General features: G+C 42.8%; 1 protein-coding gene across 1 annotated transcript in view; it reads left to right on the forward strand.

Annotated features, from left to right (window-relative positions):
* The window catches only part of VWA5B1 (von Willebrand factor A domain containing 5B1), a 1692038-nt gene that overhangs the window by 1551931 nt on the left and 113059 nt on the right, over nt 1-27048 (forward strand). The window contains exon 16 of the mRNA XM_069610372.1: nt 11151-11450. Within this exon, the coding sequence (XP_069466473.1) occupies nt 11151-11450 (300 nt within the window). The remainder of the gene's footprint in view (nt 1-11150; nt 11451-27048) is intronic.

Here is a 27048-nt window from a genome sequence, read left to right on the forward strand (position 1 = left end):
CTGAGCAGCCAGGCTCATCCCAAGAGGGGCCGATGGGAGCTGCAGGGCACAGATGGCATGAATACAGAAGCTATTCCAATGGACATGACCCCAGTCCCCCTCCAACAAACGCACGCAAACACAGGCACCTGTGACCAGCCACATTCTGAACATCCCATCATTCCACCAATCGACCTGGCTGACAGGCACCAGTCGGCCAAAAGCCAATCCCCCGCCCCTGAACAGCACATCATGTAAACAGTCACAATGGCAGCCCCTATCCGTGACCATACTGTGCTACGTAGGCAAACGCGGCCAGTACTGTACCACACAACTCAACTCAGAAGGCGGAACACAATGCAGATCATCTCGCAATACATACCGCCACAAATCGAAAATCGCCACATCACCTGCAAAGAATAACGCAACACGACAAATATCGGAATACAATTTAAATGCACATCCAAATGACAAAGGCCCCACAGCAATTTGCAAAATAACACCAAAACATCCATCATCACCGAGGGCTGCATCTGCAATAATTGACCAGCTTCCACTTGTGTGACGCCCTGTACCATCATGGCACACAGGGCCTACATCAACGTTCCAAAAGGCAACATGGAAGCGGGAAGAACCGCAGGTCCGTCCCATGAGGCAGGCACTAGTCGAGCTGAAAGGCCGAAATGTTGCACCTAGCCACCAGTACAGCGTAAGGGCATGTGGCCCATTGGCGATCGTCCCATAAGATCGAAATGGTGCTCCACTGATTCACCCGAAGCTGCAGGTGTCGAGAGTAAAACCCATCTGGAGGAGTGGCGTAGAGATGGCATCTGCAATAGGGCAGGAGATACCTGTCACCCAAATGAAACACAAATTAACCGATTGCATTACGGGACTCATGATGCATTACAATCTTCATTCAACACACCAAATCCACACCCATATGCATGCTAGCCCACTCCAAAGGAATATACAGACCCCTAAATCAGTATCGATTCATAACGAAATCAATCGAGGTAAATACACCATTGGCAACGTCGGTTACTGTGCATGCGTCCGTCAAGATAGAACCCATGACATGGGATTAGTAACGTGCCTAGACACAAGTGTATGAAGGCGCGTCGAGACAGGGAGGATCCGACAAGGGCAGATAGACGTAAGTCCCACTATGGCAGCCTTGCATCACATAGCGCAGGGGAAGGGGAGTGATTCAAAAAACCCATGTACATGGCAGACCCTAAACGGAATCATCTGTCCATGCATCCATTCATCATTCCCTCATCCCGCAATGAAAACGCATGAATATTCACTCACATAATATGTGAAACTTCCATCGCGTCTGTGCGTAATGCAGTCTGCAAAAACCACTGTGCTCCTGGCCGGATCTGTAGTGTTGTGAAGCAAGATGGATTTGGGAACGTCCTGCCTTATCGTCCACTACGCTATTGCGCATCCCATTCAATTCATATCATTCATTGCTTGCTCGTTATGGGCCATGTCCCAAGGACATTCTACAATAGAACGTTACATTTCCAGCCAGACCTGTGGGCGTATCCTCGCCGCTACTTCAAAACCAAAAATGCTGGCCTTCGAATTTCTCACTTGCAACATTACGTCGAAAAGGCTTCTGTGAACGCTTGCATTCACAATTACATCAATGTAGTGCGGCTGTGTGTCATAATGCTAACTGGCTGCAATCACAAATGGGACGCCACGCCCGTCGGTGAAGTACGTTACTGTGCTGCATGAGGGTCGGCCATCGATCGAGCCCTACATACCACTGACTCTTCACAGGTATGTAAGCGGCTGCAATCATAGCATGTGTAACAATGGGAGCATAGCATGAAAATCAGTCAAAGTACATCACACTGCCATCGGGATTTGATACATGATTCCAATCCCAAGATGCCATGCGGCCAAATGCAGCCTTACGTGCGGGACGTGCTCGGCCAGAAGGGATTGCATCTGCCACAGATTCATTCAATCAGCACAGGTGGAGGCCATACAGGCCGACAGCACATATATAGCAGACCCAAACCCCTCCCACAACCACTCCCACTCCAAAATGCTACCGGCAGGACTAGCGATGTTGGGCCTGGGGGACCAGATAGCACTGCAAGTGCTACAACTACAAGAAGACGACGAACAACAACAGGTACAACAACCGGGCGCACAGGGGAGACGGAGGAGAAGGAGGAGGAGGAGGGCAAGGCAGGGTCAGCAAGGCCCACAAGCACTGCCACTACCACCACGCAGGCGGCCCGCAATCCCACGCCTCCGAGCTGATCCGTACAACCTCACTGCTGAGCAGATCCACACCCTCTACCGTTTGGACCGGGACACCATAATCGCCATTGTGGACATGACACATGCTGACCTCGTGAGCATGATAGATAGCCCAACCGCCATCCCACCCCTACTGAAGGTGGTGTCTGTACTCCACTTCCTGGCCACAGGCACCTACCAGCACACAGTGGGACAGTTGCATGGCATTTCACAGCCACTGTTCTCACGGACACTCTTCCAAGTGCACGATGCCCTCCTGAAGCACGCCGACGACCACATCACACTACCACGCACGTACCAGGAGATTACCAACGCAAAAGTGGGATTCCATGCACTTGGCGGCATCCCGGGTTGCATTGGTGCCATCGACTGCACCCATGTTGAATTGGTTGTCCCACATGCCATGGAGGTCCAGTACCGCAACCGGAAACAATTTCATTCAATCAATGTGCAAATGGTGTGTGACTCCAACAAGATCTTTACGCATTGTTGTGCCAGATTTCCAGGATCTACCCATGATTCTATGGTCCTGAGGAACACAAGAATACCACGCTACATGGAGCGACACGCAGGGCACAGATCCTGGCTACTCGGTGAGTCTCATTCCATGCATGACATCGTGGCCCATTTGATGCGTCAATGACCTTGCAGGAGGGGGGGGGGGCTACTTAGCACTATCATTCCACTGACACCCTTCATTCGTCTCATACAGGTGATGCCGGGTATCCACTGAAGAGATGGCTCCTTACACCAATCCGGAACCCACAGAACGAGCATGAGGAGGACTACAACCATGCCCACTCACGTACCCGTGTGGTCATTGAACAGGCATTCGGCCTACTGAAGGCTCGTTTCCGCAGCCTCAGCAGGTCTGGCGGGGCACTCATGTACAGCCATGAGAAGGTTTCTAAGATGGTCATGGCATGTGTCATGCTGCACAACATGTGCATACGTAGGAATGTGCCCATGCCCCCTGACGCTGTACTGCATGCACCTGAAGATGATGATGATGATGAGGGTGGGGATGTGGAGGCACCTCAAGGAGTCCATGAGGCACAGGATGCACGTGCAATCCGACAGAGCATCATAGATGCATGCTTCTAGCAACCACGCATGGTGCCTATTACACGGAAAGGGGACCTGTGGCACTGTGTGTGTGTAGTACAGGCACATTGTGGACTGTACGCCTATGAAGGCCTCGTACGCAAATATCAATGTCCACACATGTCATTGGATGATAATGAGGTGCTGTATTGTTAATGTGATTTGATTTATACACCCTATGGACCCGCCACCCAGTGAAGCCCAACACACCCCCTCCACCCTACTACCTCCCCCCCCAACACCAGTGTCCAAATATGCATGCTGTCCGTGGGTAGACGCTATTGCAAGCCCCCTCTACGGGTATCAGGGGCACCCCTGCCCGTGGAGCGCAGGTTCCTGCCAGATCTGCGTTGGGGGCTGCCCTGGACGGAACTTGCCACGGATGATGTCTCTGCCTGCTCGCGTCCATGCATGTCTCTGAGGGTTTGTGAGAGCTCCGAGAGCACACGGCGCACAGCAGCAAGTTCAGCACAAACGTCTTTGGACGTCGCATGCAGTTCCCCCCTCAGGCTCTCGGTGCTTTTCTCCATTTGTGCTCTCAGGCTCTCGGTGCTTCTCTCCATTTCTCCCCTGAGGCTCTCACTACTTTTCTCTATTTGTGCCCTGAGTGTCTCGGTGGATGTTTCCATGGCTGCCCTGGAACCCCCGCATTCATTTGCATGGTCCTTGAGTAGCGTGGACACTTCCTGCTGTTGCTCGATCAGCAGGTCGAGGGACTGTTGCCTCTGCTGGGCCATGGACATTTGCGGTGGTGTGACAGGGGGGCTGCTCAACACATGTTGCCTTGGCACAGGACTTGTGGGGGTTGGCCAGTCGTCGTCTTCAGGGTGCCCCTGCGTGGTTTCGTCATGGTGTAGGGGATGGAACATGCAGGGGGATTGGGAAAGGTCATGGATGGTACCTACGTCGCCAGCACTGTTTTCCGTGTCGGAGCATGCTGGCATGACAGCTGTGTCACCTATGGTGCTGCTACCACCAGAGGCAGTGCCATCAGATACGTTCTTTGGGGGGACCTGTGGTGCTGGGGTTGTGGACTTGCTGGCTGCTGGGGTGCCTGTTGCAGTCCCCTCCAGTGTGCTGCCACTTGATTCCTGCTGCTGCCGTGTCTTGATCCTTGCACCTGAGGTGGAGGCTCTTGGGACGTTGGTCCTGGCCCTCTTTGCAGGCGTGCTGGTAGGGGTGTCCTGCAGCTCGTCGTTGGTATCGGACCCTGTGGTGGAGTAAAGAGGGGCGAGCGTTAGTTATGGGTCTGTCGGATTTGGAATGGCAACGTATCAAATGCATTGGGGTGGTACATGAGGCTGATTTGGGACTGGGCCTTGGAGGTGGTCTCATTTTCGTGTGGATTGAGGATGCATTCATTTGGCTGCCTGCAGTTAGGGGGTGCATGCTGCACATGTAGGGGTTGTTTATGGCATCTTGATTGATTTGTTTATTCATTCTGACTTTTAGAGGGCGCTGTCAGGGCAAAGTATGTATTGCACTATGGGGTCACATGGTACTGCACATGTTCGTGTTTTGTGGATTTCGCATTGTTTCTCTTGGCCAACCTACCTGATTCTCCGGATGTCGGCACTCCTTTCTCCATCCCTCCGACTCCCTCTATGCTCTCCATTCCTATGGTGGAGGCGCAGATATCCTCCCAGGGGGTCAACTTGATGGGCGACTCTGAACCCCCCCCGGTAGCTGTGGCGATGTTCCTGTTCGCAGAAAGTATGCTGCGTACGCGGATCCGCAGGTCGTCCCACCGCTTGCGACATTGCTGTGGCGTGCGGGGTGTTGTCCCCACCGCACTTACGCGCTGTGCCACCAGGGCCCATATGGCCTTCTTGTTGGCAAGGGCCGTCCTGGTCATTTGACTGGAGAAGACGACGGCGGCATTTTCCTGGAGGGTCTCGGTGAGCACGGTCAGTTCCTCTCGGGAGAAGTGTACCTGCCGCTTGCGATCACACGCTTTCTTGGCTACCTTTCCCATATTTATTTTTTTAACTGGGGTTGCTAACGGGTTGGGATGTGTGTCAGGGTCGGATTTTTAATGGTTGTGTTGGGATTCGGATTTTATAGTTGTGCGGCGTGCTGTTTCCCGTTCCGGCCACATGCTTTTACTTCCGTTTCCGTATATTTACGGTGCCCGTAATTTGCGGTGCCCGCTCGTTACGGTGACCGCTCATTACGGTGACCGCTAAGATGGGTGGCGGTATTGCACCTGGTGCAGCGTACGGCGGCGGTAAGGGCCGTTTTGGGGTCATTTCCGCCATCGCAGCCTTTCGGATTCCGCCATGGCGTAATGCTCGTGCCCGATGGGTCGTAATTAGCCGCACTTTGCTCCTTCGTGCAATGGCGGAAACGCTATTTACGCTGTTGCGGTCCGGTCAGTCACTTTCCGCCAGGGTCGTAATGAGGCCCTATATATCCTCTCTCTTGAACCACTTCTAGAATTAATAAGATCTAACAAAAACATCCCGGGAATTCAAGTAGGTGCTTCAATGAATAAAATAGCTGCATATGCGGATGATATTCTTATATTAATTAAAACCCCCAAACTTCACATTCCCAACCTCTTGAGTGTTTTATCGCAATTTGGTCAGGTCTCATACTGCCTTAAACATGATATTGTCACTTTTGGCCTCAAATGGTGCAGTAGCTCTGTCAAATATTTATGTCTTTGTTTTGCCCCAACTATCCCTAATACGATCAAACTCAATACTGAAACACTACTGGGCACCCTTAAGGATCTAACATCCAAATGGTCTCCACTATACCTCTCCTGGTGGGGGCACTTAGATACTATCAAGATGATGCTTACTCCCATAATACTATACTATTTGCAACTTCTCTCTGTCCCATTATCCCTTTCCTTTTTCAAATCCATTTACTCTATACTACTTAATTTTCTTTGGGGAAAAGGTAAAAGTAAAAGAATTGCTCTGACAAAACTGAAAGCCCCCTATGATATGGGGGGAGTTAGATTCCCTAGATTCCCTGACTTTAAGTCATATCATTATGCATTTCTTATAAAACAATCTCGTCAATGGTTCATGGATCCTATATCCGCTGATATCCCGACCTGGTGTACATTAGAAAAACAAGTAGTTCTAGCACACGACATCACAGACTATATATACATTTTTAAACATTCGTCTAAAAAGATTTTAGACCCTATTAAAGCTTCAATCTCAGCTCTACAAACCTTTCTTTTTCCTCACACTATAACTCCTAGTAAGCATCTTTCCCCACTATTATGGCATAATAAGAACATAGTAATTAATAATAAGATCCTCAACCGCAAAACATGGATTCAAAAGGGTATCAGATTCATCCAACACATTATAGATTACCCGTATATCCTTTCCTTCCAGCAATTCTCTATCACTTTTAACATTCCTAACAAGGACTTTCAATTTTATAACAACTTAATTAATTCCTGCCTTGATGCACTTGCCCAATTTTCCAATGAAATTCTTACTCCAGATGCTCTTAGACTAATGCACCTTACCATAGTTGGTGAAGTTCGAGCCTCTAAAATTTACAATATGCTCACCTCAACTTTCAAGATTTACCCTATACGTCTGAAATGGGAACTTGATTTGAGCTTCATGTTTGAAGATGAAATATGGCATCGTCTGTTTGCTAAAATCAAACAAATATCGGTATCAGCAAATATTTCACAACACTATTATTTCTTCATGCATAGAGCATTCATTACTCCGGCCAAATTGGCTAAATCTAATCCGAATTATAATGCTAAATGTTGGTCATGTGGCATATCTCCCGCCACGTATATGCATATGTTTTTTGAATGTTCATTTACTGTTAAATTTTGGCAGGAAATTTGGAAGCTTCTTAAGTGTATCTTCTGTGTTGATGTGCCCTTTTCCTTCGTTAACATATTTTTAGGAAGTATAGCCATTACAACTTATTTCCCGTCTGACTCTGTTAGACTTTATGATTTATTCATCTGTATAGCTTTAAAATGCATTACTGCTAACTGGAAAAACTCTAGTTTGCTTTCTACCAAAATCTGGTGGAATACCATTTGTAACACTCACAAACTGGAGATGTGCATGGCCAATAATCATAACACAATTCCTAAATATAATGCTAAATAGTATTATTTCACCAGGTATCTTAACTGTTTTAATGCAACTGCTCATGGTACATGAATCTACACCCTTATATTTCCATCATTATCCATATTCCCATACTCATTTTTAAATGCTAGAACTTAATAATGTTTGAAATGATTATTTTATTTTGATGAAATAATCCAATATACCTATTCTCCCCCCCTATCCTCTACCCTCCTGATTCTTATATGTCCCTTGTCTGTCTCGCTGTACGTCTCCCCCCTAATATCTATATTCACTACATATAAGTCACTCTTTGCAGACTTGTGCTACTATTAATTTTATACTACTTGTTACATTAATGCGGTTTATATCTACTATAGTTCATCCTATATTCGTAAGTGATTTTAACAAATGATTCAGCTATAAAGAAATACTATTACAAGTGACCACAATCATTTACTATGTCATTTCTTTGTGGTTCTTGTTTTATTCAAAGTAGGTAACTTGTCGATATCTGTATCAAAATCAATATTTTAACAATAAAAATCATTAAAATAAAAAAAAAATTTAAAAAAAGAAAGCCCACTGCAGTTTTTTTTAAATTTAAATTCTTTTTTTTATAACACACCTTATACCAGAGTTCAGTTTCTAAGCATGGATGTGGGATTCAAACCTCTGTTGTTTCCAAAACCAGCACATTGCCCCTGTGCTATCGCCCACACACTGCACTTTCAGGTTAAGTCTTGATACTTTTCTCTGATGCCATCAATATTATGGCAGGTTTCAAGAAAGCAAGAACAATCCTTCTACCTCTAATGTGGAAGTAGAATAGGACATTTCAGGTATTAGGACACAAACATCACATCATCAGGTAATAGCCATCACTGGAGGTTCACATCCAGATGAGATCCTCACAACAAAGCATCATGGATATGCAAATCTACTGATATCTAAAGCAACTTTGTTAAAAGTTTTGGTGTGTCAGTTTTCGCTCATTCTATGTTAGTCTAAAAACACACCCCGAAATGAGGTTTTCCTATAAATATGCTTGGGCTGTGTAGGAAAGTTTAATGAAAAGAATAATGAAATGATGGTTGGACTCAACTTGCAGCTGGAAATAAGGGGAAGCTGATGGCTTCTGTCTTGCACCTGCTTTCAATGTTTCAAGACTTCTAAGGAGTGGAATCATGCATGGACCAATGTCACGTATGTTCTCTGCTGTGTAGTGATGTGATACATGTGTCTTTGTATTTACTTTCAGTCAGGATGTAGCATCAGCTGTAACATTTCAGACTACCAGTTATGAATCTATTTCGTTACTTTGTAAAAGTTCCTGCAGCGGGTCAAATATTAATTCTAAAATGGCTCCCCACAGGAATACGTTTGAGGGTTTATTTTAGGCACTAATTTACATATTTGCATGCAGTCAGATGTGCTTCTTCAAGATGACATCCACAGTTACTTCAATGTTTTTTTTAAATACAATATGATGCATTAGATAACTCCTTTAATCTACACCATGCAGCCTTTGTATCTGCATTCACTGTTGTGTGCAGTGCAGCACATCTGCAAAAGTTGCCTCTTTAAGATGCATATTAATTTATTTATTAATGTGTTACAGTTTATAAATAAACTTTTCACATCTTACATATTATATATACATTATCCACTAAAAAGAAGCCAAATTACAAATTCATAATTAATTCTCATAAAAACATGCTAAGAACCATATCAAAATGCCTAAAATGTAATCAGTAAAATCAATTCTAAGATGCATATGGCTATCATCATTGCAATGCCCCTTTGCCCGGCACAAAATCATATTCTGAAAAGGAGAATTTCGGACCTCATTGTAATGATTCAATCATGCAAGCCGACACATCTGCCCTCAGATGTTTGGCTTTCTGGCAGCCATCTGTCGAAGCACAGGGATTGCCCTCTCAACTCTCATTCCTTCCTCTCTTGGGCACACTGCCCTTCAGGGTGAGATGTACTTCTGACCATAACATTTCCTCAGAAAGGCCAGCAGGATGGGAGCAGGGTCTATCACACCTCAATACAAGGTTTATGTTTATTGAATGTATTTAATAACATAAACATGAACAAATGATAGCATGCTTATATGTACCGAAATCTGCACCACACAATGGCTGGGAAGACCCTAAATTCCTCCATAGGTCAGCCCCCCGCCCCTTACCTTTCCTCCTTTCACCACACGGGAGGATGTAAAGCCCTATGAGTTTCTCTATGACACTCACTCTTTACCCCATTGACCCTCTGCTCACCCCTCCAGCCAGTTTCACCATCAGGGCATGGCTCATTGACTATGCCCCATACAGATAGAGCTTTCACACATATCATTCTATTGCCACACAGGTAGCCAGGCTCATGGGGGAAGTGGAGAGATTCCCCAAGTTCCTCTGAGAGAGCCTTCTCTGGAGGTGGGTGGGGGGAGGGGGTTATCACTCTGCCTGACATACAACCAACTTTACCTATCCCTGCTGGTCTCCACCGCCCTTTGTGAATGCCTTTCTTTTGCCTTCCCCATAGAAACAAATAATGCTCACCTGCCGTCTATGTCACTCTTTCTCCCCAATGCACATAAACACACACACCTTCACTTTTGTAATCTCGGCTGTATTTTTGCCTCCAGGATTTGTTGCGTTGTCTTCAAATGTGATGTAATTGGCTGAGGCCGAATACCCTTTTTTCAGCTTTAATTCACCCTCATACCCACTCGAATCTGAAGATCGGCCCCCACAAGTGTCTTTCATAAATTTCATGCACGTGCATCTTGATAATTTCTATGCTATTCCAAGTCCAAAAATAAATGTGCACACAGGCCCTATTTTCTAAATCTAGTTTCAGAAATGTGCTGCTTTTGAAACCAAACTAGAAATGTAAAACCCTGCAAGTCACGCATGTTTAGTCATAACCCTCATTATCAGAAAAATGGGGGATTTTAAATTGCAAAAATAATCAGTTGATGTGTTTTTGTAGAATTCTTTGTATAAGTATGCCCTGTGTGCAAAATATAACCTTACACATTAGTGTGTGGTCTATCTATGTAGCAATAATGGTTTTAAAGACAGTTGTGAGTGTCGTAGGCAATACACGCATTTGTGCAAAAAATAATGTACATCATGGTCCACGCCACTGTGGACACTTTTATGCACTTGCTGGATGTATTGTATATTTGTTTGCTAGATGTGCTGTCACTGTTCCTTCCTTCCTCAAGTCACAGCCAGTCTGGAAATAAGGTGCCGATAACAACATCACCAGCACCTTTTTTTTCCGGACCAGCTCCCTCAGAGTCTGCCGGTAGGGGCTGTCAACGACCATCATGCCTTACCTGCCGGTCGTTCAGGCCCCCACCGGCAGGTTATTCACTCAAGCACCTGCACCATTACTAACAGTGCTGGTGCTTCAATGTTCCCATTTCAAGGAAGTCCTATGGGACACCACGGGAATGGGAACTTAACGTTCTGCTGCTGCCTGTACTATCCTGGTATTACCGGGATATCGGGTAGCAGAAAAGGTAAGCCAAGGTTGCCTGTAGGCCGCCGATACCCCTGGCGGCCTACCGGCAACCTCGTAATGAGGGCTACAGACTTCCTATTGAGGGTTTTGCTTCCTCTTGTGCATGTTGTTTTCTCCTTGTTGGCTTGTGGCTACTCCCGTTTGAGAATACCTTTCTTCTCCTTCCTGTAGATTCTGCTCCACATCCCTCCTTCACCTTTGAAACTGAGATTGTGCCTGAGCCAGCCTGCCACGAACAGGCCGCTGGCCCCCGGTCAGGGAACGCTTGCAAAGCTGTGGTGAAGGGTCTGCGTGGAAATGAGCCCATGGAATGGGAGATCGCCTTCGACATGCAGGCACTCTTCAGAGAGCGGGAGAGGCGCGACGAGGTGGACGGAGACCTGTGGAGCGAAACTTGCCACCATCTTGCCGCAAAGTCAATCATTCGAGACTTTGAACAGTTGGCAGAGAAGGAATGTGAGATAGAACATGGTAAGCATTGCAGAAAGATCATTTCGATTCTTTTGGGCGTTAATGACAGAATGTCGTAGCGAGGGAGGTCAAAATAAAGATTAAAATACCTGGAGCCTTGTGATTATCATGAACCAAACAGATAGATAAATTGATTGATTCTAGATCCCATGGAAGATAGCTTACGAAACATGGTGGTGATGTTTTGGCCAAAGTTGATATTGCATGGAGAGGACCAGCTATGTTTGCACTTAAGTGCAAAAATGTCAGCTCCACGCAATAGTCATTATTTCTGAAATGTGGAGGAAAACCACAACCAGGGTTTACACTTTCCTTTTTCACTTTGTTTCAGATAAAGTGAAAGTGCCTCCTGCAATTAACAATTGCTGGAGGCATTTACAATACATTTCTGTGGAATCCGCCTGCTTTTATCAGATGCAAAGGTGAGGTGGACTCGATAGGAATCCATTGGTTTAACGCCAGCATGAACATACATACTGGCGTTAAACCATGTTGTGTTTTAAAGCTGAGCAGAGAAGCATGAAGGACATGGCCAGTCAATTCTAGTCCACCACTCCCCTTCAAAACAAAAAAGAAAAAAGAAAGAGGTGTTAAAGGTGTTAAGGTGTACCATGTCTCTTTACATATGTTTTCCAATCTTGGAGACTTTGAAAATGCTCTCTGTGGTTAGTGAGCAAGGAGAGCCGTGGAAGAGAGAAAACCAATTTTCAGAGTGTGGAATTCTCACGATTAGGAAGCAGATCTTTGGGGAAAGCGTGTGAAGCCTAGGAAGAGAACCAGAATGGAGACAGAAAGAAAGCCTGGCAGTTGGATAAAGCTCCCAGAGGGGACGATTTTGAGTTTGGGGAAGAGACAGACCTGGTGGGAGACAATGCGATGCAAGGGAAGTGAGAATATTTAAAGACAGTGCATGGTAGGCATGTGATAAGAGCTGGCTATGGACAGAGTATAGGATGCTTGAGAACAAAGCAGATTTGGAGAACGAGCATTGAGAACACTGGAAGACAAGAGACTCAGGGAGAGAGAGAAAATATGGTGTAAGAAACAGTATATTGGAAGCTTGGTGGGGAGATGAAAGAGAGATAGAGACCTTTGGTTGTCTGGAAAGAGATAACCCCCTGAGACCTTGAGCGAGGGTGTGAAAGTCCAAGAAGAGAGTACAAAGGAGACACACCATGGGATGCTTGGGAATAGACTACACCTGCAGAGAAAGTGTGGGAATCCTTGATAGAGTTTTTATATATATATATATATATATATGTAATTTGTAAGTGATTAACGTGTTAAAATTGAAATAAAACAAATACCGTACAAAGTAAAGTAGCCTTTAAATAGTATCCCATTTTTTAATACATTGGGCCTCATCAGGGAATGGGCGGAGTGGGAAAATGCAGCGGTAGCGCTATTACCGCTCTGCCCAATCCTGAATATGTCCCTTCTTTGACACATTGACCTCCAGTTCTGAGCTGGAGGTGAATGCGCCGGTGGTATGGGCATTTTCAGTGCTATTTCTGCCAGCAGTATTTGTGTCGGTGTTAATTGCACCACTCATCCCCAATGGGCATGGGACTGACCCCTTCTGCAACTTGGGATCTGGCGCAAACTGCATCAGACCAAATTGTGGTAACACTAATTGCATTGGGCAGTATAGTGGTGCAATTAGCACCGGGATACCGCCCAACTGCGGATGAGGCCCATTCACTTGTGTGTATGTTATAGATGATGTCACCAGAGATGTCATCAGTGATGAAATCTTTGATATCATCACTGTGATCATAGGCTGCGCAACAGGGGCACAAAGTTAAGTTGGCTTTAGACGAATTTTCAGGGTTTTGTTGTGTTAAATTCTCACCTTAAAGTTTTTTCCTTGAATGTCAAAGATTTTGTTATGATGTATTGCTCTAGCAATAATCCCTGAGCCGGGGGGCATTACCGAGCCAGGTAATGCCCCAGGTTCCATAGTTACATGCCTGAGCGAAGCTAGGGCCTCAAAGAAGGCCCCATGGCATTACCTGACTTGGTAATGCCAAGGGGAGATGGCAGCCGCCAGCCCTGAGGAGGATCATGGTGGCAGGATTACCATCTTTTAATACCCTTGTTCTGAGACTCCCCATTGGCTGGGAGGCTGACATCCCACCCCCACCCCCTCGCCGGGTAATAATCACCTTTATGTCCCTGCAACTAACGTTTTTTCCTTGAATTTCAAGGGTTTTGTTATGCCATCACTCGTAGACGTTCATCAATCACAAACTGATTTTGACCTGTTTTGACAGTGGTATTTTTATGTATAAAAGATTGCAAGCTTTGAGAACTCACAATGTTTTTAGGCAATGCGCAGTGTGATTAAATGATGTGCCATGGAACAGGCACTTTGGTTAAGTTGCATGCTACAAGCCCCTTGTTTTATGGCCATCTCTTGGTGACTGTTGTGATACATCGCACAACCCCAACTAACCACATTAAGCAGCACGGAAAAAGGAGAAAAAATTACTAGCTGCTTGAATAAGATATGCCCAGGTACCTTTGACCCTATAGCAAAAATAAAAAGCTAGCACCCATGAATACACGCACAGTTAGTGAATATATATCTTGAAGTGAAATATACCAATGTAGTTCAATTGACCTTCCCCTTAGAAGAACGTGCGCAAAACAAATTACCATTGGACTTTTAAAAAGTAATTAACACCAAAAAAATAATCTGAGAGAGGAAATGTTCCAATAAATATGCTGGCAAAGTATTAAAGGTGCCCTCCTTTTAAATCCAGCAATATGTGGTGAACCTTTCCATGGAAAACAAAATACAAATATGAAACAAGTGCTTGTAGCCTTGTGGGTTAGCATCTGCACTTGAAAATGACACATGCCAAATTGTCACTCAAATATATAAATCGTTATCAAAATATTTTAGTCAAAAAGTGTACAATTGGGTCAGTATTCCCCCATCTAGACTGGGAAAATATGAAAACCATAATGTAATCCAGCAAAAGGCAATAAAATGGTCTCTATGTACAATACTTTCAAGGACTGAGAGGTTTAAAAAAAAAATGTTGATGCCATGTGTTTTCTTAGTGTGTTATGAGATATTTAAAACTAAGAAAACACATGGCATCTGTGGCCGTTTAATGTCTCCCATCCATGCATTAACCAGGACCAACCATGCTCAGCTTCCAAGCAAGGAAAGTGCCTGCCCCTCATGCCTTGTTGCTTTCAAGCTAAGCAGGGTCATTCCCATTTACTGCATGGAATGGAGTTCCAGATGCTTCAATGGCCAATGGTTTTTTCAGTCACTGTGGTTGTCAAAATATCTTTTTTTTAAAGAAAATTCTATAGCCGCAGCTACAGAACTACAGATACCCTCTGCTATTTGTAGTCATTTTATGTATGGACTGCAGATAGACACGGCTATATGCAGTTTTATAGCCACGGATATCAGAGAAACCATCGGAAAGAAAATGCTTTCTTGCCCCCAAGGCCCTCATCAAGTGCCCCATCATCCGTGCCAGCTCCCCAATCCGCAAATGTACTCCTCACCTCCTGTGTTTTCTCTCTTCCCCCCACAACACACGCTGTTTCTGTAGTGCAGTTTGCTTTGCGATGTCGGCTATTCACGAACAAACTCAGTCTTTAGACACCCACCCACTCCCAGATTTCACGTGCGTGCCGGTAGCCACTATCCTCCTTACCCCCACCTCTAGGCTTATGGCAATGGTATGTTTTTTGACCTGCAAATGGCTTTATACCTGCGTTTCATTGTCCAATAAATTCGGCTATAACCTCGGCTATCTCTCGCATTGAGCAAAAAAAAAATGGCACCTGTTATATTTCTTTTAAAAAAACGGTTTCGGCAATTTACCTGAGGTATAGCTATCTATTTTGGAGAAGGGGCACCCCCTTCTCCATCAAATATTTAAAACACTACTGCACGGAATAACCCCAAATCACAAAAAGGGGTATTTTAAATTATTCATGCCCAAGTTGTTTCAGACCTGGTGGAAATCCATCCAATGGTGTGGGCTCTGTGGTCTGGCAAAAATTGAACTTTTTTGTCTATGTGAAAATGAATGGGAAGTAGGTTGCAACTTTTTTTTGTTGTCTTCATAATAACGTTATTAGATGTTTTATTTCTTAACACATCTTTATGAAATTCTGAAGTCTGGAGGGATCTATGCATCCCAAATTAAATGCAGAATTTCAGCCATATATGTCACACAAGCCAAAAGGTATTTATCTAAAAAGACGCTGGTCAGAATAGGCTTTTTTCCTTGTCAAATCTATCTTATTCTAATTAGGTTTAGTTGTCAGCATGGTAGATACCCATATTGTGACTGTTACAATATTTAATATAAGTTTAGTATTCTCTCAGGTGGTATCTTTGCCAGTGTGTCAGCCAATACATTATTTTCAGGTTGATGGCATGTGGTTTTTATCCAAGAATCACAATAACAGCTCAATTTCCTTTTCACTGTTGTTATTTTAATTACTTTCTCTCAAATCATACAAATAAATTTTTTCCTTTTTCTTTCTTTCTGTTATTCACTTTTTAATCTCAAATCATACGTTTGGTTCTACTTGATATGAAAATTCCTCTTTTCTTTCTCTCTCAAATCATACTTTTGGTGTTTCTTGATAGGAAAATTCCTCTTTCCTTTCTCTCTGATGTGAAAATTCATCTTTCCTTTTTCTCCTCAAATCATTCTTTTGTTTTTTATTGATATGAACATTCCACTTTCCTTTCTCTCTGATATGAAAATGCCTCTTTCCTTCCTCTCTATACATGTTTCCCCATTATTCTATCATGGATCATCAGAAGAGAATCTATTAACAAAATCATGTTTTTTAAAATATTATCATACTTAATAATGTGTGTGTCCAAACCATAATGTCTACTTTAAAGACTTTGATTTTTATTTTTTTACTTTTTTACTCACCCTGTTTAACTTGCTGCTTAGTGTAGCTCTTGGTATATAGGAATAGGTTTCCAATGTTAAAGTATCCTGGTACTGTGCTGTAATTTTTGACACAGTCGGTATAGACCTTCAAAATAAAAATAGAGAAGATCAGAATAATAAAATAAGAATAAAAAATAAATAAACAAAATAAGGCAGATTTATTTTTTCCACTGTATAGTTGAAAGTAATCACTAATAAGTCTTATAGTAAAACTTAGCTATAAAAAGGACATAGTTTTCGAATAGTTCTACCAGGAATTTGAGATGCTGAAAACCTCTATTCAAATTTAGACTCATAATGCCTTCCTAACAGGCACTATGTTCCAAAAGGATAGCAGGTTTAAGAGAAAGAGGGAGAGCAGGTTCCTACCAGATTTGGAAGAGGAAATTTGGTTGTCCCTCTATCCTCGCTGATCCATTATGTGTTTTGGCCTAAAAATGGCTGCCTTCTATTTACGGTCGCCATGATGACATCGCGAAGCTGTACACAATGACGTCATCACGCTTTGCATGCCGCGGCCATCTTTAGATGCCGCCTTTCTATGTAAAGGATAAAGTGGCCTGCAATTGTTGAACAATCCTCATTTTTCTAACCTGAGCAAAAAGTGCTACCTTGCTAACTATAAAGATCGTCAGACTGTGATTGTAGTACAATTCCCATGTTTTTGCCTTAACAATAGGCTACCTTGTTTTGATAATTGTTTCACCTTTAGCCTACTTTTATATGATATTCATTTTGCCTTGGTCTGAATGAAGGTACATTTGATTTGTTTTGAACTTTAGTAGATTTTAACCAGAGTTTTTACAATTATGATTCCTCAAAGAATTTGTGCATACAAAATTACTTCTATCACTATCATGAGATTTTAGTTTCCCTAATCATCTCTATGTTTTTTGTTCAATCATTATTACGATGTATACATCCAAATACAATATTATGGTTCTTTCAACACGGTAGAGAAGCATAAATAGGATATCACATTTTTCTTTTTAGCATTTGATAAAAAGAGGTCAAAGATACATTCTCTAATGTTATAAACAGTTCGAGGTCTATGTATTTACAACCAATTTTCTCATTTCATTGTTCGAGTTTAGACCTGTAAAGCAAGTGTCAATTAAACAGATCCATTTGGCTTCTTTCTGTCTGAGGAGTGGCTCCCTATTGCCACCTCTTGCTGGTACCTTTACTTTCTCTAATCCCAAAAACCTTATTTGGTCTATTTCTGTTTCTTTGTGTTCCAAGCAGAAATGTATTGCCATAGGGTATCTGAGATCTTTATTTGTAATAGCTCTCATGTGTTCTAGTATAAGTATTTTCAATGCTCTGATTGTGCTTCCTATGAACAATTTCTCACAAACACATTTGATGCCATATATTACAAATTTGCTATTGCAGTTTATAAATTGCGCAATTTTTTTAGTTTTTCCATTTGGTAATTCAAGACTACTCATTCCATTCATAATTTGTGGACGGAGTTTGCAATTTCCACATTTTTATGTTCCAGTTGGTGGTTGTATGTTTAGAAAGCTACAAAGATCTTTAGGTGGCGATGGTTTTAGGAAGCTTGGACTAATCAGTTTTTTAATGGTTGGTGCTTTCTGAAATGTAATAGTTGGTTCCCATTCAAATATTTTCTTATGTTTTCATCAGTTTTCAGGATTTTACAAAGTTTTTAAAGAACCCCTTTGATTATGTTTGCATCACTGCTGTATGTCATTATGAAATTCACTTTTGACACTCAGTTCGATACTTTAGGTTTGCCCTGTAAGTAAGTAGCTTCTTGGAATTTGTTCTGCTTTCTCTAAAGCTTTGGCCAAAACTTTGGGATGATACCCTCTTTGACAAAACTTGTTCTTCTTGTTTTCCAAATGTTATTGGAATGTTTCTTTTGTGCTGCAATTTCTCTTTACTCTAAGTATTTCTCAATTGGGTTTAATTGTTTATTATATGGTGTGGAGGATTGCTTTGTGCATGCAGGATACTGTTTCCTGCTGTTGGTTTGATGTAAAGATTTGTTTGAATTTTTTCTCTTGGGTTGTATAATTCTAGATCCAGATATTCCACTTTCTTCTGGACTATCTTTCATAGTAAACTTAATGTTAAATTCATTATCTTTTAGATATTTTACATAGTCTAGGATAGTTGATCTTGCTCCTTCCCAGACCATCAAGACATCATCTATCACGGATGGCACTCTGTTAAGAGTGGCACAGGGCACCCAGGTAGGGTTTGGGTGGTTGTGCTGAAGTAAGGTGGACAGACAAATACACACACAGCAGAAAGTAAAAGATAACAAAGAGTAGACAAGTGTAGCAGGGGAATAAAGGTACAAACAAACTGGATTCCTTCTTGGGGTGTATGCAGAAGTGGGAAAGAGTGTTCCACGGACCTTAGGAAAAACTCCAGCCTTCTGCAAAGATTGCTATAATAGAGGCCCACGCTGTTTGCTCATGGCTGGGAACAACAGCTGTGGGTGTCTGTAACACAGAAATGAGACAAGGGAAGGGGCAGAGGTTGCCTGCCGGAAACCAACAGACAAACTCTGTACAAAGGGGTCTACAATAATACAAGAGAAGACAATTACAGACAAATCCAGGAACAAGGAAGTCGATGAGCAAACTAGCATAAGGAAATGAAAGGAAAGCAGTATAACTGAATTGGACAGGGATAAAGAACTGAGGGTTGAAAACAAGGTAGAAAGCAAGGGAGCAGCAGTCAGGAAACAGGGGGCTGCAATAACTGAAAGTAATAAATGCAGGTAAACTGTTGTGGATAGCAGAGGACTGTAGGGTGCAAGGTAGAGAGCTCAGGGGAGCAGGACAGCAAGGAGCAAGCCCAAAGGAGCAAGGCTGTAAGGAAGGGAGCCCAGAGGATAAGGGCTGTAGGCAGCGGAGTGAAGCAGGCTGCAAGGCAAGGAGCCCAAAGCACAAGGGATGTAGGCAAGGAGCCCAAAAGACAAGGGCTGAAGGCAGAGGAGGGTAGCAAAGCTGCAAGACAGGGGTTCCAGAGGACAAGGGCTGTAAGCAGCGGAGTGATGCAGACTGCAAGGCAGGGAGCCCAAAAGGCTAGGGCTGTAAGCAGCAGGGTGTAGTAGGCTGCAAGGCAGGATGCCCAGAGGAGTAGGGCTGTGAGACAGGGAGCCCAAAAGGCTAGGGCTGTAGGCAGCAGGATGTAGCAGGCTGCAAGGCAGGACGCCCAGAGGAGCAGGGCTGAGGCAGGGAGCCCAAAAGGCTAGGGCTCTAGGCAGCAGGGTGTAGTAGGCTGCAAGGCAGGACGCCCAGAGGAATATGGCTTCAAGGCAGGGAGCCCAAAAGGCTAGGGCTGTAGGCAGCAGGGTGCAGTAGACTGCATGGCAGGACGCCCAGAGGAGTAGGGCTGTGAGACAGGGAGCCCAAAAGGCTAGGGCTGTAGGCAGCAGGGTGTAGCAGGCTGCAAGGCAGGGTACCCAGAGGAGCAGGGCTGAGGCAGGGAGCCCAAATGGCTAGGGCTGTAGGCAGCAGGGTGTAGCGGGCTGCAAGGCAGGACGCCCAGAGGAGTAGGGCTGTGAGACAGGGAGCCCAAAAGGCTAGGGCTGTAGGCAGCAGGGTGTAGCAAGCTGCAAGACAGGACGCCCAGAGGAACAGGGCTGAGGCAGGGAGCCCAAAAGGCTAGGGCTGTAGGCACCAGGGTGTAGCAGGCTGCAAGGCAGGACGCCCAGAGGAGCAGGGCTGAGGCAGGGAGCCCAAAAGGCTAGGGCTGTTGGCAGCAGGGTGTAGCAGGCTGCAAGGCAGGACGCTCAGTGGACTAAGGCTGTAGGTAGAAGGCAGCGGAGCGTGATCGGCTGCAATGCAGAGAGCCCGGCAGGGTACTGGATCATAAGCAGGAGTAAGCAGGAACAGCATACAAAAATTCGTAGCTCGAAGCAAAAAGGTGCTGGAAGGACTCTTAATGCAAGAGACTGAGCCCCTGCAGACAGCAGCTTTTATACCGTCCTGCCCAACACAGAGGCAGGATAATTGGCTGCACCTGGATCAGCACACCTGAATACAATCTGCCTCCTCCCTCTCTGTTCTTGAGCTGGTGGAAGCAGAGCTGATCCCTAGGGCTTCTGGGGATTGTAGTTCCGATGATGACGATTAGGAACGGCCAGAAATAGATAGTTATGGCAAAGTGCGTTGTGGTACTTGTAGTTAGTTGGGAAAAATAAAAAAGCACCAAAGTCTCGCAAATGGGAAATAAGGTCCAAAAAGTGAATAGAGGTTGATCCAAGAGTTTTCTGTAGATAAATGAATAACAATTAGTCCATATTGATCGCCAATGTATGCGCCCATGGCAAAGGCATGACATCATGTATGTAACGTCTCCAATAAATTATATGTCCATTCTCTTTAAATGCTTGATGCTTGCATGGATGATTTATCTCGTAATACCCCATAAATAGGTTAGCAGAAGGGGTGCACATTTTGAGCCCATGGCTGTCCCTTGTAATTGATGGTAGATTTGCTTGTCAAAAATGAAAATGTTGTTACAACGTGCACATTTTATCATTTCTGTGATCATTTGGTTCTGATCTCTGTACAAAATTGATCATGTCTTTTAAAAGAACTCAGTGCTTTTCACCCCCTTGTCATGTTGTATGCTTGTATAAAGAGATATAATCTCGAGAGTTACAAATCTATAACTCTTCTCTCAAGGGATGGATTCCAGATGTTGGATAATATGTTTAGTATCTCATAGAAAAGAAGCTGAACCAGATGCCAGTGATTGCAAGTAGATGTCAATAAATTGGGAAATTCTTTCAGTCAGTGATCCAATTCCATTAATTATTGGACGGCATGATGAAAATGTATTATATTGCTTAGGTAATTTGGTCAAAAAATATATTGTTGCCATGACATGACTGGAAATGCTATGTACATGTAGTGAAACGTATCCTCTGTCAAACACCCGTCATTATTCCAAATTTTACTTTTTTCTTTCCCCTCTTTTTAGAGATCTGGTAGAGGGTTATGAGTCCATTTTAGGTAACAATCTTTCTTGTTAATATGTGAATTTCCTTCGCTGACATAATCTTTCCTATTCATTAATATAATTTTGCCTCCTTAATCAACCATCTTTGTCAATTTTTTCTAGTTATTTTCCAATTTTTGGATCACCTGTATTTCTTTAAGAGTATTTTAGCATGTTTGTTTGCCAAATAGTTAAGTCTTAATTCTTTGCAGGGAGCTTTTTGGAATAAATCAATAACATTGTTCTCAGGTAGTGTCAGAATACATTTTGACTGGGTTTTTAATAACGTATCTTCAGCCAAATGAGTATCGACCGCTTGTTTTTCAGTAAATCTCTGAATGGTAAAGACTTCTTCTTCATGCAGATTTAGCAGGTTGACTGTATTTTCTACCAGTTGAACTGTTCATTCTGATACATCATATGTTGTTTGTTTTTATTTTTGTATGTACAGGGTTTCCTCCCAAACATTTTTTATTTCAATTATCTGCAAAATTTGAAGATATCCACCTGAGTTGGAAAGTAATCAGCCATATAAGGTGGGCTAAATGAGAGACCTTTGTTAAGTGTTGATGTAAGGGCTGAATCAGTATGATAGTCTGATAAATTTAACACAAGATTTGTCTGTTCCCTCGTCTCTGGTTTGCAGTCCTTGCATATTTCCTCCTTGGTTTCTTTGATCCTCCCCTCTTGCCTCTCCGGTTAAAATCTACAAAAGTCCAAAACCAAACAAATGTACTTTCACTCAGGCAAAGGGCAAAAGAATATCATATAAAGTATGCTTGAGGTGAAACAATTATTCAAACAAGGTAGCCTATTGTTAAGGCTAAAAAATGCGAATTGTACTACAATCAGAGGCTGCCAATCTTTATAATTCTAACAAGGTAGCCCTTTTTGCTTAAGGTAGAAAAATGAGGATTATCAAAAAATTGCGTGCCGCTTTATCATTTACAAAGAAAAGTGGCATGTAAAGATGGCCGCGGCATGCCGTGTGCAATGATATCATCGAGGACAGCTACGCGGTGATGTACTGGCGACCATAAATAAAAGGCTGCCATTTTTAGGCCAAAACGCTTTGCAGATCAGCGAGGATAGAGGGACAAACAAATCTCCTGTTCAAAATCTGGTAAGAACATTATCTCCCTCTTTCTTTTAAACCTGCTACCCTTTTGGAACATAGTGCCTGGTAGGAAAGCATAGTAAGTCTAAATTTGAATAGAGGGTTTCAGCATCTCAAATTGGTGTTAGAACTATTAGAAAACTATGTCCCTTTTATACCTAAGTTTTACTATAAGACTTATTAGGATTAACCAACCTAAAATGCAAGTAGTGATTATTTTAAACTATACTCTAGAAAAATAAATCTGCCTTATTTTTTTATTTATTTTTTATTCTGATCTTCTCTATTTTTATTTTGAAGGTCTATACTGACTGTGTAAAAAATAACAGCACGGTAACAGGATACTTTAACATTAGAAACCTATTTCTATATAGCGAGAGCTACACTAAGCAGCTAATTTAACAGGGTGAGTAAAAAAGTAAAAAGTAAAAAAAAGAAAAAAATTAAAAATCATTTAAAGTACACATTGTGGTTTGGACACACTTATTATGAAGAATGCTAACATTTAAAAAAAAAACACGATTTTTCTTTATAGATTATCTCCTGATGACCCATTTTGGAATAATGGGGAAACATGTAGAGAGAAAGGCAAGATGAATGTTCATATCAGAGAGAAAGTAAAAAGGAATTTTCTTATCAATAAAAACAAAAGGGAAAGGAGAAAAGGGAAAGAGGAATTTTCATATCAGAGAGAAAAGAAAGAGAATTTTTGATATCAAGAAAAACCAAAACTATGATTTGAGAGACAAAGGAGAGAGGAATGTTCATATCAAGAAGAACCAAAGGTATGATGTGAGATTAAAAAGTGAATAACAGAAAGAAAGAAAAAGGAATACATTCATTTGTATGATTTGAGAGAAAGTAATTAAAATAACAATGGTGAAAAGAAAAGTGAGTGTTTTTTGTGATTCCTGGATAACAAACCACATGCCATCACCCTGAAAATAATATAATGGCTGGCACACTGGGAAAGATACCACCTGCCTGAGAGAATACAAGTCAAAAGGTATTAACAATAGAATTAATGAGGTTCCTATAGGAGTCCAACTAACCTTAACTATACTGTGGCTACTGCCACCCTACATGTATATATATTAACCTGAAGAGGGCTCATATGAGGCCTAAGAACTAAGTAAGCCTAGATAAAGAACAGAGAGGCCCTGGAAAGATAACTCCACTGGGGAGAGGGAGAGGGCATGTGAGGACTGGTAAGAAATAAGACCTCAGGAGGAAGCAGTGGAAGCATAGGAAGCGAGCATGGGATACCATGAAGAGAGTAGTGTAAGGACTGATTATTGGGGACCTGGGAGGAGGGCAGACCTAGTAGGAAAGACTGACAGGTCTGCTAGAAGAGAGCAGAGCCGCAGACATAGTGAGGGAGACATGATTAGCATGAAAAGTCTGAAAATAGAGCAGACTTTGGGACCTGTCTGAAGAGCATGACCAGTCTTTAATGGGAGAAGACCTACAAGAGAATGCATAAGGTCATTGAAAAGCGACTTGCAGAGAGAGAACTCAAGTTATCAGAAAAGAGCAGACCTGGAGAAACAGTGAATGGGAGACCTCTGATAAGAATACATAGAGAAATGCAGAGATGTTGAAATAGAAACAAAGAGAGAGAGCTTAGATAATGCCAGGAAAAAAGACAGACCTCGGGAGAAAGGATGCAAGGATTGGGAAGAGACTGTATCATAGCAAGAACATAATAGACCGGAGAAAAGAGGAGGCCAGGAAAGAGAGAAATTGAGTCTAAGAAGACACTGCCCTTAAAAATCACCCATTAAATTCTGCCTCAGAATAAAGGAGGCCTAGAGAACACCAAAGGCTTGAAAGGAGGGCAGTCTTTGATAGTGGGCAAGGGATTCACACATAGAGGACAGAACCATGAGGTGTGCATGGTCGACATGGGACTAGACTAGACACAGAAAGAGAGCATGGATGACCAGGGAAAATAATCTTAAAAAGGATTTGCTACACCTTGAGATTTGACTGGGAGGTGTTAATAGCATTGAGCAAAAGAAGAGTAATATCAAATGGCAGAAATGATAATCTACAAAACAAACTGTTGAGTTTATTAAATGTAAAGGCTATGTTTATATATGTAGTTCTGATGCAAATATATTGATAGCCATTTTCTGTTTTCTGTCAAGGAAAAGGGTGTTAAACTAAGAATGTTGTTTCTTCCCCCAAGTAGAGACTCTGTTTAATTGATTCATTTACATAATCAACTTAACATAGTGTCACAAACTTAGGGTGTTTTCACTCTGTACAGAACTAACATATTAAATTGAAAACAGATGGAAATGTAGTGATTAAATGCAAATCCTTTAGACTCATGGTCAAACCCTTAGATGTGTGGTGAGGCCAGTGGCGGACTGGCCTACAGAGAAGTCTGGAGATTAATCAGTGTGTCTCTGCACCATGGGCCTAATTTTTCTGAGAGAATTGTTTGTATTTCTGCATACAGCACACACAAATAAGATGGTAGGTGTGCATTTGTGGAGTGCAGTCGAGTGCTGTTAGGCTGGACCAGACTGGACTGCACTTAGAATCTAACGCACCTTCCTTGGACTAATTGGATGATATTCATAAACTCTGCTAAAGTGGACAATAATAAGACCTGTCCCTCCACTTCCAGTTTCACAACATTTAAACTGTGGGTCATGGGCATTTGTGCATGCACGTTTGTGGAGTGCGGTTGACTGCTGTCATGCTGGTCCAGAATGGACTGCATTTGCAATCTAATACAACTTCCTTTGACTAATTGGATTCATAAACTTTGCAAAAGAAGACAATGATAAGCCCTGCCCCTCCACTTCTGGTTTCACAAAATTGAAACTGTGGGTCACACACATTTGCACGTGCGTGTTTGTGAAGTACGGTCGAGTGCTGTAATACTGGATCAGACTGAACTGCAGTTGGAATCGAATGCACCTTCTTAGACTAATTGGATGGTATGCTGCTTGTGAATCTACATCATCTCATCTAACCTTTACAATTCAAAGGACTAACCTAATGTATTCTATCTATTTACCTTCAATTCTAGATATTCATAAACTCTGCTAAAGCGGACGATAATAAGCCCTGCCCCTCCACTTCCGGTTTCAAAACATTTAAACTGTGGGTCGAGTGCTGTTACGCTGTTGTGCTGGTAGATGGTGATTAAAATATCTTGTTTCAAATCTTTTTATTTTTGTAATCATCACAAATTGCTAATTTCCAATTTGGCAGTAATAATCTTGCAATTTGTATTGCATGGCAGGAAACTACACACTGGCGACTACTATGCCAACTAAGGGAGATCTCACCAAGCTAATTAATTCAAGCAAAAGTACCCCCATCCAAACAGTCAAATCTGCGTGCTCGTCTCGCACTAAAGCTGCGTCCTCGCGACTCTGCTCCCAGTCTTTAACCTCTGACATCAGAGCTTTCTGCAACTTGGAATGAATCCTCAGGACTCCTGCTACAGTTGCTATGTAGGCTCCTTTAACGGATGTAGCTCTGAGCTCTGACAAAACGAGTGATGTGAATAACGGCACACTGATTGAACTTTCAACCCCTCCTGATTCTATCATATCCCCGGCTTTAAGATGCCTAATACAAACTGCGACTCTGAACAAAGCACAACCAAATGTTCTGAACCACCATTATTAAAACTTCAACCCTCTTTGGCAATGACATCCTTGCCCAAAATTGTGGTCACATCCCAAGTACATTACACTTCTTTTCCCGGTTCAAGTCTGCTGATGGACACTACGGTTAGCGCTGCTTCTCTTCTGTCTGATGTCATACCCCCTGCCATTGCTCTAATAAGTGATGTAGTCCCTTCAGTCCCTTGCTCAATCATAACTACTCATCACATGTCCCCCATTCTAACTTCATGTCCTCACCCTAATCATCTCTACCAGTCTCCCATTATGTTTCCCAATACATCGTCTATCTCCTCATCAGACATGTCTATTTCCTTTGTTAATACAACACCTCGCAAACCTATCTCATCTGAACCTTAATCTATACACTTAATTGAAACATCCCTTATGATGATGAATACGGCTCTTATTTCAATGACTAAAATGTATGAGAAACTTGTTGCTAAAGTGTACAACCAAACCATCTTGCTGGTGACCCTTCAAGAACAGCTTCAGGGCTGTCATTTTGTAATTCCTTATGCCACTCTAATTGAGAGTCAATTGCCTCTTTCGAATAATTTGCATGTCAGCGCAATCACTAATACCTTGTCTGTATCTCTTCCTACTCATAATTTGATACATCACCAACTTAATTCACTGAGATTGACTTGCAACTCTGCCAACATGGAGGTTCCTGTGGTCTGTTCTTTATGCTCTACGTTGACCTATACCATTTCCTCATGACCAAAGATGGATGCCTACACAAAGGCTCCACCTAAAAAAAATGAAAAAATGAAAGCTTCTTCCACTTCCTCGCGAACAAGCTCTCGAAAATTATTTCACTCACTCACAATGCCTAATAAGCAGAAACATCAAGCCACTGATGCCATCACTAAAACATACGCTGCCCTTGC

This window comes from Ambystoma mexicanum, chromosome 8, assembly GCF_040938575.1.
Source record: "Ambystoma mexicanum isolate Mex_15411 chromosome 8, UKY_AmexF1_1, whole genome shotgun sequence".
In the NCBI taxonomy this organism is placed as follows: Eukaryota; Metazoa; Chordata; class Amphibia; order Caudata; family Ambystomatidae; genus Ambystoma; species Ambystoma mexicanum.